The 13,941-nt window shown below is 53.3% G+C and overlaps 1 protein-coding gene across 4 annotated transcripts in view; it reads right to left on the bottom strand.

Moving 5' to 3' along the window:
• Positions 1–13,941, bottom strand: part of AK8 (adenylate kinase 8) — a 112,418-nt gene that overhangs the window by 97,765 nt on the left and 712 nt on the right. For 3 of the 4 annotated variants that reach the window (XM_081803865.1, XM_081803863.1, XM_081803864.1), the window contains exons 2-4: positions 11,729–11,813; positions 6,535–6,584; positions 4,317–4,430 (exon numbers count right to left, since the gene is read on the bottom strand). In XM_081803865.1, the coding sequence (XP_081659991.1) occupies positions 4,317–4,430; positions 6,535–6,584; positions 11,729–11,813 (249 nt within the window). Of the gene's footprint in view, positions 1–4,316; positions 4,431–4,980; positions 5,888–6,534; positions 6,585–11,728; positions 11,814–13,941 lie in introns of those variants that run through there. The other variant, XM_081803866.1, reaches the window with a different exon arrangement.

Genomic DNA, 13,941 nt, shown 5'->3' on the forward strand with positions numbered 1-13,941 from the left:
ACTAATCGAGTCCAGCAGGACCCAGGCGAGTCTCACGTGCCACAAAGACTGAGAACTTCTGGACCAGGTGGTTTCTCGAGTGTGTGTTCTCCCTGCAGGGATTCAGTAATAAAGTTCTTTAGAAATTGAAACATTCCAGAGCAATCACACCCAGCTCCTGTTGCAGAGAAATATCCTTTCACCAGGGAACCTCTTCTTCCTACTACCTCCTGTGTGATTAGAAACCCATAGGACTAGGTTTTCCCAAACTCCAGTGGGTCCTGGACTGGGGTTAGGCTTCCAGAAGCCCTGGGCCGGAATTGAAGGAGGCGCTGACTCTCAGGCTCGTACAAGTGCAGGGTCAGCACCTGACAGCAGTAGCCTCCTTCACTTTTGTGCCCTGGGCTCCTGCAGGCCTCCCTCCTGCTCCCCACTCTGCCCCCAGGGCTCCCCTACCCAGTGTTTGTGACAGTGAATGGGGCGGGCTTAGGGAATGGACCAGAGTGGGCAGATGAGGGAAAAGGATGCAACAAAACAGGATAAACTGAGAGCGAAAGGTGGCCTTGGTCAAGGTGGAGAGGAGACGAGAAACACCTGCCGAGGGAGGTGTTTACACCCAGAGTGCCCTGGGGCCGGGCAGAGTGGGCAAAGGGCTGGAGGACCACGAGAAAGGTGTCTGCTCAGGGACAGTGTAACTCTGACCTGATACCAAAGAAAGACTAGTGAGTTTTCTAAGTGTGACCGTGTGTGTGTGTGTGTGTGTGTGTGTTTAAGAGAAAAGAGCCCTTATCTTCTGGAAAGTAGAAATAAATGAAGGCCGACCCAATGAGAAAAGCAAAGGGCTACTTAGCCAGGGCTTGTTCTGGGGAGGGGTCACCGCATCACTTGGGCTTGGCAGAGGCTCCGAGGGGGCGGTGGACCAACGGGGCGATGGTGGGCGTGCCCTGCCAGGGCTGCGGCCTGGGGGAGTGGGAGGCGGCCACCGGGAAGCAGGGCACCCTGTGTGCTTGGCTTCTTCTGCTTGGCCATAAGCTGGAAGTAGGGACAAAAATTCCGTGATGAATCAAGTTCTGGCCACGTGGGGCCGACTATGACGGGGTTATCGCCGGCTTCCCCAGCTGGGGGACAACGGGCTGGTTGCCTGGGCAGATCGCTGCTAGTTGTGGGTCAGAGTTCCTTTTTTTTTTTTTTAAGATTTTATTTATTTGAGAGAGAGAGAGAGAACACAAGCAGGGGGAGCAGGAGAGGGAGAAGCAGACTCCCCACCGAGCGGGGAGCCTGATGCAGGACTGGATCCTGGGACTCCGGCAGACAAACAACTCCGGATGACATGAAATGCCCTATAGGTTTGCTCTCATGACCCGGGAGCAGGGGGGTGCGGGACAACACGTGGAACAAGGCTGCTGTGAGCCGATGCTGATTGTAGCCGGTGATGGGCCCGTGAGGGTTCTAATGCCTTTCTCCCTGCCTCTGAGTCACGCTATAATATTTTATAATAAACAGTTAAAAACAAAAAAGCTGGTCCAATCCCTCCCTGCTCACATGGTTTTGTGGCCCTTTGCCTGATTCTGGGCTCTTCCACATCATGAACCCTGCAGTTAGGCTATGGCCCCACTGAGCCCCTGAATCTTGCAGCCCATCCGCTCTTCCAGCCGTGAGCCAGTCCTGGGACTCAGTCACTGCTCAGAGAATGCTTCAGGGGGTGAGTGAATTAGCCAGGCCGCCAACGGCACGAGGCTTCCAGGCCCCTTAGCTTGGACACCCCCCCTCCCCCGGAGTTCCCAGGGGCCAGGAGAAGGAGTTCATCTCTGGGTCTCCCGCGGCACTGCAGGAAGAGTGCGTGGCACACAGGAGGGGACGAGGAAGTATTTGGGGAACCGTCTGGAAATGCCTAAAATGAGGAGGTCTTGGTTAACACCAGCAACGCAAGAGAATTCCGAGTAGGAGGGCAGAGCCGAGATGAACAGAAGATTAGGGATGTGAAGGTATTATCACTACTTGCAAAAAGAGCTGTAAAAGGCTCCAGATCCGCAGGCGATTTAAAGATGACCCTTAACGAGAGGCCATGTCTGGCGACGGCCATCTGCGGCCAGGCCACGCGCAGCCGCCCGACGTGCACCCCTGCCGGCTCTTCGGACCTTTTACTCCTTGATCGTACTCCTGATGGCCTTGCCTTTCATCTTCCCTCCCCTGTGCTTCCGAACCACGGAACCCCAACCGGACACCCTTGAAAGCACTTCGATGTGGTCTGAAATATGCAGATAATTAGCGTAATGAAACCCAGGAGGAATTTCCTTAAAATCCTCCCCTCTGCTGAATTTGATAAACCTGATAAAAGCATCTTTACCCTAGAAATAAGCCTGCCTCCCCCACCCCGAAAAGCTATCTGAAAATGAGATAACCACTATCTTTCTAAAACCATATTCCCACCCCAAACGCTGGTGTCCCCCCAACCATAAGCACACACCGGTTCCTGCAAGACCACAGGGCTGGGGAGCAAGCGGGGCATCACTTGCTCCCCCTGAGAGTCCCCGCCAGGCAACGGGGGGGCAGGAAGTGCTCTGGATTGAGCATATTTAGAGTCGGTTCACAGTGGCAGTGGCCGACCTTGCTGAATGAGGTCTTCCTTCCATCAGGTTGTGGTAACCGGCAAACCTGGGGTTGGGAGTCCCACGCCTCAACCCTGAGAACTGCCCCCGCCCTGCCAGGGCCCTCCCAGCCATGTCGGTGCCCCAGTGGCCTTGCCAAGCCCACCACCCTTCACCAGAGCTGCCCGGGCCCCAGGGACACCTGACCAGCTGGCCCGGGCAGAGCCCCTTCCCTGAGGCCTTGGTGCTGCTTCTGTGGGGGGTTGGAAGCAGGGAACACGGTGGAGGCCAGGAAGGACAGAAGAGAAACCTCAGGATGGAAATACAAGATGAAGGGGCCTCAAAGAGGCAGAGAGTGGCCCCAGGTGGTGCCCAATTCTGGCTGCAGAGCCAAGGAGGAAGGTGCTGCTTCCATCGGGGCCTCAGAAATCACTGTGGCCCCCCTCCCCCGCCCACACACACTTCAACTGCTGGCCCGGCTCTGGGTTAGGCCTGAATCCACCCGAGCCCTGGGCCGTTACTTAACCTCCACAGGCCGGGGAGGCCGGCATGCCCATGTTGTGCATGGAGGTCACAGAGGTCACGGAGCTTACAAGGTGAGGAGGGAGGCCTGGAAAGCACTCAGCAAATACAAGGATTCCTACCCTTCTCAGCCGGCTTCCCTTACAAACAGGAGGCAGCCAGAGTCTTCATAAAGAATGCCCAAGAGGGCACGTCCCTGCTACTATGGTCTGAACGCCTGTGTCCCCCAAATGCATATGCTGAATCCTAACCTTCGAGGTGACAGTATTGGGTGTTGGGGGGATTGGGGAGGTGATCTGGTCATAAGAGCGGAAACCTAGTGAATGGGATTAATTAGTGCCCTTAAAAAAGAGACCCCAGAGAGCGCCCTTGCCCTCTCCACCACATGAGGACACAGCAGGAAGGCGGCCTACCCCAGACACTGCCTCTGCTGGAGGCATGACCTCGGACTCCCAGACCCCAGACCCGGGACGAATCAACCCTGTGCTGCCAAGGCACCCAGTCTGTGGTAGTTTGTGACTGCCGCCCAAATGGACTAAGAAATCCGCTTATAGCCCAGAGGAGATTATGAAGAAACATTTCGAAGTTTCTGTTTGTATTAAAGAGAAACAACATAATCAAGCTCTATATTTCCTATTTAAAAAAATTTGCAAATATGGGGTTAGTGAAATTTTAGGAACAGAACACCCAATGCCCTGGGATGCCACCCACAGACAGAGGGGACAGGGAGGGCGGCCCTAGCACCACAGAGCGCCACAGAGTGCCACGGATGGCAGGAGGAAGCCCCGAGGTGCAGCACGCTGGTCTTTCCATGGCAGAGACAGCTGGAGGACTGCCCTTAAATCCCGTGCCCATCTGGATGGGGGCTCCATCATCCGTGCACGGAGCCCCTGCCCCTGGGCACCCACCTGATGGGGCTGACCCTGGAAAGGAGCGAGCCCTGGCCACTCCATCAGCACAGAGCGGCTTCCTCGCTCTATGAATGACCCTTTCTGCCCCAAAGCCCTCACCTCCATCCCCACCAGGATGGACCCTACTTGAGAACTGTCTCCTCCCTTCCATCCTACTGTGCCTGTATCTCATCTTATCTTAGCATCTCCCTCACTTAATCCACAAGGAAATGGAAACTAGCGGGGGAGTGGGGAGAGGGGGGAGCCGTGGAAGCTGTCACCCCATCTCACCTTCCTGCCCGCCACCCCCCAACCCAGCCCCCAGGGCCAGTCCCACCTTCATTTTCTGATAATGCTTCCTGGCAACCTCAGCCAGCGAGGAAAATTTTCTGGCTATCAAGTCCTCCACCATGACAAGATTGCTGCTCAGATGTTTGCACAGCCACATTGCCTGAAGAGAGGAAAGAGGACACGAGCATTTTAGTGAAAGCTGTAATGGACGGCACTCCATTCAAATGCCCAGGTCCTTCCACATTCTACTAGAAAAGGCTGGAAGCATAATGATTTCCAGTGGGAAGAAGGCCACCAAGGGGGACAAGCCCATAGGGTCCCTCCCAGCCCGAGAATGCCACTTGAATGCCCTCTCTCCTTCCAGCAGCCAGTGACTACTAGAAAACCTACAGACGGGCCATGCATGTAGCTCTGCGGGCATGCCTGTCCCAGCTCTGCGGGCCTCAGAAGGTTTACAATAGGAAATGCACAGACAGGACCTCAACATGGGTCCCAGGCATACTTGTTCATTTTTCCTTAGATCGGGACATGACCTGGTCTAGCCAAATGAATGTTTCATTCGTTGATGGCTATGTATACTCTACAGGGATGAATACCTTTTAGGGAATAAGAATGCAATAAAATGTTCTTAATGCCAAGATTATACTGATGACCATTTCAGCATCAGGATGAGTCAGAAGGCCCTGAAGTCCCCCAGGGCAAGTACGAACCTTAATTCTCTCTGTTGCTCGTGTTGGCAGATGTCAGTGATGACAGCCCTTTAGGGCTCTGTCTGGATTTTACTGTGTGTCATCTTCCTGCAAAATTAGAGTCTGTGTATCCCCAGGCAGCGGTTGGAGGCAGGGATAGCGAATTCACCAAAAGGCTTGTAGCTCAAACACCAGCCAAGCGCTGTGGGCCCTGACCTCACCAGAAGGCAAAGTCGACTGCCTCAGCCAAGCTGGGCCTTGATGAGAGAAGTTGTCTGTGTTCACGACGCTTCAGGAACTCTATGCAGCAAATTCGCCAGAGGTCAGGGCAGAGCCAGAACTGGGCGTGAGCGCGGTGGGCGCAGAGTGCCGAACGCCTCAAAGACAAAGGCCCTTTGCCGAGGAGACCCCTCACCCAGAGCGACCTGACTCGGCCTTAATATGGCTTGGAAGCCTGTCTGTCTAGTGCAGAGGCTACCACCTCAGGAGCGGCTTCTACAGGCTCCCTGGGCTTTTCCCCAGGAGATTCTGATCAGGCAGGTCTGGAGGGGAGTCTGGAACCTGCACCTTCCAAAGCACCTGGTAATGCTTCTGACTGCCAGGCTTGGGAGCCCCTGGTTTCTACAGTGAAACAGGAGACCGGAGTGAGAGCTGGCAGCCTGATCCTGAGAAGCACAGTAGAAAAACTACAGACAGACTGACAAGCAGAAGGATAGAGGGATGGACAGATGGGTGGACAGAGAGACAGACAGAATGCCAGGATATAAATGATGCCAGAGCAAAGCAGATGCAGGTCAGCTTGGGTAAGACTCAGCCATCTTAATTCTTTTTCTGAATAAAGCAAAGTGTCAGCTCATCAAGGACAAGGTAACTGATGTTCACTAGCCAGGCTCTTAAAAGACAGAGCTCCATCTCAGATGATTGCAATGTTCACAAGTTTTGACACAACTTCACAAGTTTTGAAACTGCAGCAGGAGGAGACGCACCAGCGCCAGGACTGGGGCTGTCTCCAAGGAAAGACAAGGAAGGGCGGGCTGGGATGACATATTTGCTGTACCTTTAAAGTCGAGAGAGAATCATCAGAGCAAATATGGCCAAATGATAAATTCTGTAAAATCTGGGGGTCGGATACGTGAGTATCCATGGTGCAGTTTCTATGCCTTTTGGACTGAACTATTTCATAATTAAAACATTAAGAATGAGTCTGAAGAGTCCGTGTCAAAAGTCTCTCGACTCTGGTCTGCTTCTAGAAATGTATCCTAAGGATGTGAGCTAAGGGTGTGCGAGGGTGGTGTCCGTGCAGCCCAAGAACGCCCTGGAAGGTATATCCCAACTGCTAAAATAATGCTCCTCCCTAGATGGCTGAGGGATGATACTTTTGTGTTCTGAGCTTTCTAGGTTTTCTGCTAGCGTGCATGCCACCTCTCGTAATAAGAAAATAAGTTAAGAAGCAGGAGAGGGGAAGGATGAAGCAAAGCTCAGTGGTGTTGAAAACCCGCTGAGGGGCAGCCTCATTCCAGCTCTGCAGGTAAATGAGATATTACGGTATTACAACACTTAATATGATGCACTTACTATGGTTGTTTTCCCCGAGGCGGGTGGACCTAATATCACAATCTTCGGCACTGTGGAAGAGAAAGATTTGAATGTCACCGCCTGCTATGACAGAGCAACCCCCCGGGGCCTGCGGTGCTCAGGGGGGCATTCATTTCCTTCCTCCCCCAGATTTCATTTTCTGCTAGTGACACGGTCGTTTGTAACCCAGGGGCTCTGAGATGCTCTCACCATCGAACGTACTCTCTATGTTTAGAGAAGTAAGTGATCACTGAGATGGTTTATTTTTCTGTCTCCAAGGGGACATGGACACGGTAACTTGTTTGCCAAACTAATAAATATCAGGAACAATTGGGATTTCAAACACCATAAAGCATTTTAAACAGGGACTTTGTCTTGGGGACACGCTCTCAAATAAAGCTGTATTTTATGTAAATCGACCTTTCAAGCTTTTTATATATATATATACTTATGCTTTTTTTATTTAGCAAATTGTATCCCCCATGATTTTACAGAGGGAAATAATGGGGGAAAGCCTGGAATGTATAGGCCAGATTTATAAAACCCCAGATAGGAAAAGTCTTTGTTTTCAAATGTGGGCATTTCTATGCAAATGGCTTGCTTCCGTGGGAGACTTCAGGCTCGGGAAGGTTGTTGGCCCCACAGAATTCCTAAAGCGGCTTCTGGACAACTGAGTAGGTGCTGGCCCACTGGAAAAGGCCAGACCAGCAGATTTGGAAAAGTGCTGGAAGGCTTGTGTTCTTGGGTCAAAACAGGAATCAGAACGTGGTGTCTGGAAACATGAATCCATGCTGATTCCTCCCATTGCCACCTTGACTGAGCCACGCCACACCCCCACCCCTAAATGCTGGGAGCCAGGAGCACGGAACAGACGTTGGGAAAGCAGACCTATCCCCTCACCGCTGTTGGCCTGACCCCTGAGCCAAGGGGACGATGAACAGGTGTATACTCCCACTTACTTCAGCCTCTGATGTCTATATGCAGAGCCCATTCCTGCCAGGCCACCGGGAGGGGAACTTGTCCAAGCAGAGGACGAGGGACACACATGATCTTTTAGATTGGAACTGGACCCAGAGAAGGAGCTAGTGTCCATTTGGCCCATGATTTAATCATCAGCACACCGATGACCCAGCCAGGCTGCGTGGGTATAAATATAGACCTTTGTCCAGATGCACAGCACCTTCTCCTTTTCAGGGAAAACGTGGAGGGAAGGTTTCAGATGGTTCACTGATTCACTCATGGAGCACCTCATCCTTGCTCGGCACGGGGAGGGATGCTGCCAAGCAAAGCAAGGTGGAGCATGGGTGAGTGCATTAGACAGGAACTGAAGGGGAGCAGCTATCCTCCGTGCCCGTCCCCGACTGGGGCACTGCCCTCTCCTCGAGAACATGACAGCCTGGACACATGTCATGGCTTTCTGTTGCTTCTTTGATTTTTATGTGTCCCCAACTAATTGCTTTAGAGCACTGTTGTTTCCTACGTTTCTAAACACTCATAAACCTGGTCCATAGCCCCGATGATGTGTGAACTTGCTTCTCGGAAGCCCCAGATCTTTCCCGTTGGTGGTGATGTGAATCAGGGATGTGGGGGCAGGAGGGCTGTGGACAAGGCAGACGAGGGGCACCTCCTCCAGCCCAGGCTAATGCTGCCACGCTCCAGCTCAGCAAACCTCTGCATGCACTTTCCTCTCCAAGGCAGGTTCGGCTGGGGTGCTTCGCGGACACAGCTTCCAGTACACTGCGGGCCAAAGCCACAGGAAGGGAGCAGCAGGGGGACTGGCCCGGCCCCCGTGCCCTTCGCCCAGCGGCCTCTCTGGGACTCTAGCCACAGGCCTCTGCTCAAGCTCCTCAAAACTCAGGCCAGACCCAATGGGACTCAGGGCCTGCGGAGCCCGAGGAGAAGGGGCTGCACCTCGACAAGAACATTTGGGCAATGAGTTGACTCCCAAGGCAGGCGTTCATCTTGACAAAGTTGCGGGGCTCAAAGGCTGCTGAGGAAACCCTCCCCTCCCCGGCTCCAATAAGTGGCACCCAAATTGTACACATCTCTGAAAATGCTTTAAAAGGGGAACATTCACGGCCTTTCTCCCCACCTAATTTCTCGCACACATTTATGTGATTAATTTTAGTTTCTTAAAATCTAACACCTGAAACTCCAGCTCTGCTCATGAGTAATTATTTATAAACAGTGTCATAAAAGGCTTCTTGACTGCCAAGAGTAATCAACTTCTTCAAACCACTTCAAAGGAAATCAAAAAACCTTTCCATCCACAGATCCTTTTGAGGTTTAACTAGGAGCATGATTTAAAATTCACAAGAAAACCCTTAGGTATTGGAGCTCTAATACATAGCTTTCTTGGACAAACGTTTGATAAAAAACGCAACATACCATTATATACACCATCACCTGCTTTAATATTGCCCAGGGCTACTGTAAATGCTCACTTTGTACTAAATCTGCTTTTCTCGAGGCGAAGGGGCTGCCAGCCATGTGCCAGGGGCTCCCCTCATTCCCTCCTGTACATGTTCACCGGGATGAGTCTGGAGCCTTCTCTCCCTCTACACCAGCCACTGGCCATGGGAGCCACTGCCCACACCACACCATGCCCAGCAAGCAGAAGCACTGAGCGCCCAGTTTCCAGTAAACCAGGCCTCTGGAAGGAGGCGAGACAACCTTACTCACTGACCCAGGGCAGTGGAAATGCTCACTGGACTTCAGAGGGCCTCCCCTTGTCCACTGTCCTCTTCCAGAACATACAAGGGTGGGGTTAAACTGTTCTTGGCTTCCGCCACCCCAAAAAAACTCATGAAAGCATGCTCTTCTGCCCAGCCTCCCCTCGTTCCCCCACATTTTGCTTCACTTGTTGGCAGAATCCTGCGCACGGGAGGTGGGGGGACCCGCAGATGTCCCTCTCTGCTCTTCATTTAGTGGTTGGGACTTGAGCAAAAAGGGCAAAGATGTTCCAACAACCATAAGAGCGGCCAGCCAAGGCCTGGGAGAGGCAGTGGAGGACTCCCAAAAGTGTGGTTACTGGGATCCAATACGTCTACTCCCTGAGAGAGTATCGGGCCCAAAACCCTGACTCCAGCTCTTGAGGAGGCCAGGAGGCCAGCCCCAGCTACAGCCAGACGAGGCAGGTCTAAGTTCTTCACCCCTGCTTGGGAGCAACAGGGCAGGGGTAGTGTGGAGAAGGAATCAAGGCTCCTGGCAGGTGGCCTTGGAAAGCAGACCGTGAATGAACGGAGGGGCAGCTAAGGAGGATGGAAGGGGGTGAAGGGAGAGAGGAGGTGGCAGAGGGGGCGGTAAGGCCAGCCCCCAGTGTCGTCGGCTGCCCTGAGTCTAAAACAGAAAGATGCTGGTAAAGTGGGCAATTTGACGCTGAAAATCAAATCTGCACACAGAGGAGCAAAATGAAAGCATAATGAGAATTGGCCTCACATTTCAGCTCTTGAATTTCCAGCTGGGGGACTGACTGAGCTTTGGGGCCCGGGGTTGGCGTACACGTGGCCTGGCACGCATACCCCAAACCAGCAGGATGAAGGGGCCCCCTAGCTGCCCTCCCTGCGCCCAGGCACCGGGACCAGCCAGCGCCCCGCCGGCCCCCTTCCCAGTTACCCAAGCACGGCCGGTGTACGAACGAGGATACCGAGGCCCAGACTGGGCCATGTTCGCTGCTCGGCAAGCGTGGGGAAGCGCATTGGGCCGGAGGGCCCCTCACGTGGCCTGGCAAGGAGTCCTTCACCAAACTCACCTTCATGTCACGTTCACTCTTACTTTGCTCCTATTTAACTTTTACTTTACTTTCAACTTTAACTTTTGCTTTGTTTTTCCTGTACTTTTGCTTCTGCTTTCACTTTGCTTTGCTGTTATTGGGTGGTGGCAGTACGAAAAAGTGGTCCTTGGATAACAGGAACACCGAGCCCTGGCCAGACTCGGGTGGAGGAGGTGGGAAGGCAGACAGACACCTGGGCCTCCAGCAAACGGCAAACGGAGGCCCCGTGGGGGAGGCGTGGCTGGTGAGCTGCAGTCTGCAGCAGGACCCCCAGGAAAGGAAGGCACCCCCATGCCAGGTAATAAACAGCCAATCAGAGAATGGAGGCCTCTTAGAAGCGTCTCTGTGGGGCAGAGTGAACCCCACCAGGATCGCAAGGAGGCCAGGTGGACAGCTTGAGAAGGTGGTTCTCCCGGCCCTCCGTGCTCACAGCTCCATGTCCACCTGGGGCAAATGGACTCACAGCCAACATCAATTTTCAATTCTCCCTGACCAAAGGCTCAGAAAGGGGCACAACTGTGCCCTCTGTGAGCCACTCTGCTTAGGTTGGTGAAATGGCCCTGGGACCCGAGCAGCCCCTCACTCTTATGCTCTGCAGCCAAGCCTGAGATGGGTCAGGATCTGGGTGGGGGTGGGGCACACCAGAAAGGCCAGCTGTGCCTGGTGCACCCGCAGGCCTGGGGTCTCCTCCCTCTCACCTTTCCTGGTGGCTGTTTCTTAAACTGCTTAGCGTCCTTTCTCATCTTAGGCGTGTGAACCCCACCGCGGGGCATCTCAGGCCCCTGCCCCTCTCAGCCGCGCCAAGTGCTAACTTCACTGGTGTGCTGGTATCTCCTTCAAAGCGGTCAGTGCCCCGATGAAAGAAACATCAAAGCTCCCAGACACCAGTTCTCCCTGGCAGCTCACACAGGACGGGAATGATCCTCCACTTGGCAAATTGACCATGGAATGGAGCACCCCTCCCTTCTCCCTGGTTCTGAGCTGTGGCTTTGGGTCCAGCTGACCTGCATTTGGGCCAAGGTTTGGGGGAACTCTGGCACTCACTAACGGGCACCAGTCATGAGACCATCAGGAAGACCCAAGCGCTGCCTGTCTAGGCAGACCAGAAACCAAATTTACACCTGACAAGTGGGGTCATCACAGAGCTTAAACCCAACAGGCGAGATCGGATGGGACCCACGAAAGCATTAATAATTGATTCCACGGGCCATTCCAAGGTTTTCGTTTTAATAACTTGGCAAGAGAAATTTTAAGCTGTGCGCCCCAAAGAAATTAAGGCATTTTTCAATCAGACACCACTCCAAGTTGTCAAAACCCCTCCCCACCCTGTCCAGCCCTCCCTTCAGACACAGGGAGGACACAGTGGTTCACAGCTGTCAGGCAGAAGGAGGGGGAGTGGGGGAGGCCCATTCGAATGCTCACCATTATCATTGTCTTGTTGCAAGTGACTGATCAGGAACGGGATGGGGTCCTTGGGCTGGTGGATCAGGAGTTGCTCCAGCATGTTCTGTGGGCACAGGGCAGACACCCAGGTGGTTAACAGCTGCGTGGGCATCCAGAGCCCCGGGCTCAGGCTCAGGTGGCCCAGAACCCTGGTCGCTACCAATACCGGTTATGGGGCCTGATCTCTCCACCACACCCACCAAACATGCCTTCAACTTGGGATCCAGCCCCTGCTCCAGCTGCTGTCTGCCTGGGTCCCCATGAGCAGAGGCATGAGGGAAGGGTCGTGTGGGTATCACCGGGGAGGCTCCTGGAGGGACTGCCCCTGGACTCAGAGCAGGCGGGCCCAGGGTCCTCTCCCCTCAGTCCCTTTGTGCATCCCAGACCAGCCTTCTCTTAGTTCTCATGCACCATGTTCATGTGCCCCTCAGAGCCTTAGCAAATGCTATTCCCTCAGCTTAGAACACTTGTCCCCCTGAGTCCTCCAGTCTCCATGGAAACATACCTTCCTGATCACACTCACTAGATAAATCCTGCCATATGCTCCTGCAGCTCCGTTATTGCCTCACCCTTGTCCCGATGCTGGGCACACTCACAGTAGGTGCCCAATACCAACATCTGCTGGGGGGCATGGCCATCACTGCTACCCGTGTCCCTCCAGGGTGGGGCAGAATATTTACCAGCCAAGTATCTAAACAGTCCTGGGCTAGTCTGACCATTTAATTCCAAGGAAAAGCAGCTTCCATGGTTCCAGAACAAGAGGCACAGAAAGGAACTGGGTAGAGAATAGGAGCTGTGCTGGCGCAGGAAGGAGCATCCTTCAGGGACAACCAGGGAGGGGTGTTTGCCTCTGGGGGCGGAGGGCGTGTGGATGGGTAGAGCGCTCGGAGTTGTGAGAAGTCCTAGCTCCGCTCTGCACCTCACCAGCAAGTCCCTTCCCTTATCCGAGCCTCAGCTTCCCCAGCCGGTGGAGGGCCCGACTGGCCGAGGCCTCTGGTCGGCTCGCACTGCGGAGAAGGCGTGAGATGATGCTAGCTGGTTTACAGATGAGTGTTTTTAATTTCGCTTTTAAGCGGTTGTGTATCTATTGTGTATTAGGAAACCTAGGATTTCAAAGATATTGCTCAGGAGGAGGTAAAACAGGTTGATTTTTTTTTAAGTGGGTTGATTTAAAGAAATGACTAAGTGAAAGTGGAATTGTGGTGGTGGTTGTATGAATCGATATATGTGATAACATCTCATAGAACCGTGCACACAGAAAAAGAAAGAAGTGCAGGTAAAAACGGATGAAATCCAAATAAGGCCTCTGTCTGGTTAACTGTCTTGTAGGACTGTGAATGTCAAGGAGTGACGTTAGATGGTCTTAGTAGGGGGAGCTGGGGACGGGTACATCAGAACTCTGTACTATCTTGGTAACATCCTGTGGGTCTAAAATTATTTTTAAAAAGTGTAAGAAATGGGGGCGCCTGGGTGGCTCAGTCGTTAAGCGTCTGCCTTCGGCTCAGGTCATGATCCAGGGTCCTGGGATCGAGCCCCGCATCGGGCTCCCTGTTCGGCGGGAAGCCTGCTTCTCCTTCTCCCTCTCCCACTCCCCCTGCTTGTGTTCCCTCTCTCGCTGTGTCTCTCTGTCAAATAAATCAATAAAATCTTTAAAAAAAAAAAGTGTAAGAAATGAAGATGGTAAGATCCACAGAGGGAACACGCACAAATGACTAAGGACTGAAAATACTGGACTAAAAGCTTCTGCGGACTGTTCCATCCAAAAGTCACTCTGAGATACAGCAGCCTCCCTAGAACAGACCACAGTGCCCCCGGGAGCTGGCCCCATCCTGCCCACCAGCGGATGACTTACAACTCAGCTGGCCATTTTCTTTTCTCAGACTGGCCACCCGGTTTTAGAGAAATCTCTCTCCCTCCCTCTGCCAGTTAACACTTTCCAAAGGAAGCATGTGTTTGCTGGAGAGATGGTGACACTTCTGAGTCTGAGCTCTGCTCTCAGGTGTGCAGGTCAGAGGCTCAAATGAGCACAGGGGTCCCCACAGTGGTGCCTCTGGGGATAGGGTGTACTTGGAGGAGCAAATGCTCTGGAAACTGGGCTCCAGCTTCCCTTCGGCCCTCACAACCTCTGAGCAACAGAGTTCTTTCAGTCCAGCTCCTGAAAGCCTTTGCCTCCAGGAGGTGCAGAAGGGCAA

Source organism: Leptonychotes weddellii, chromosome 14 (genome assembly GCF_054177405.1).
Source record: "Leptonychotes weddellii isolate Sample4059 chromosome 14, ASM5417740v2, whole genome shotgun sequence".
Lineage (NCBI taxonomy): Eukaryota > Metazoa > Chordata > Mammalia > Carnivora > Phocidae > Leptonychotes > Leptonychotes weddellii.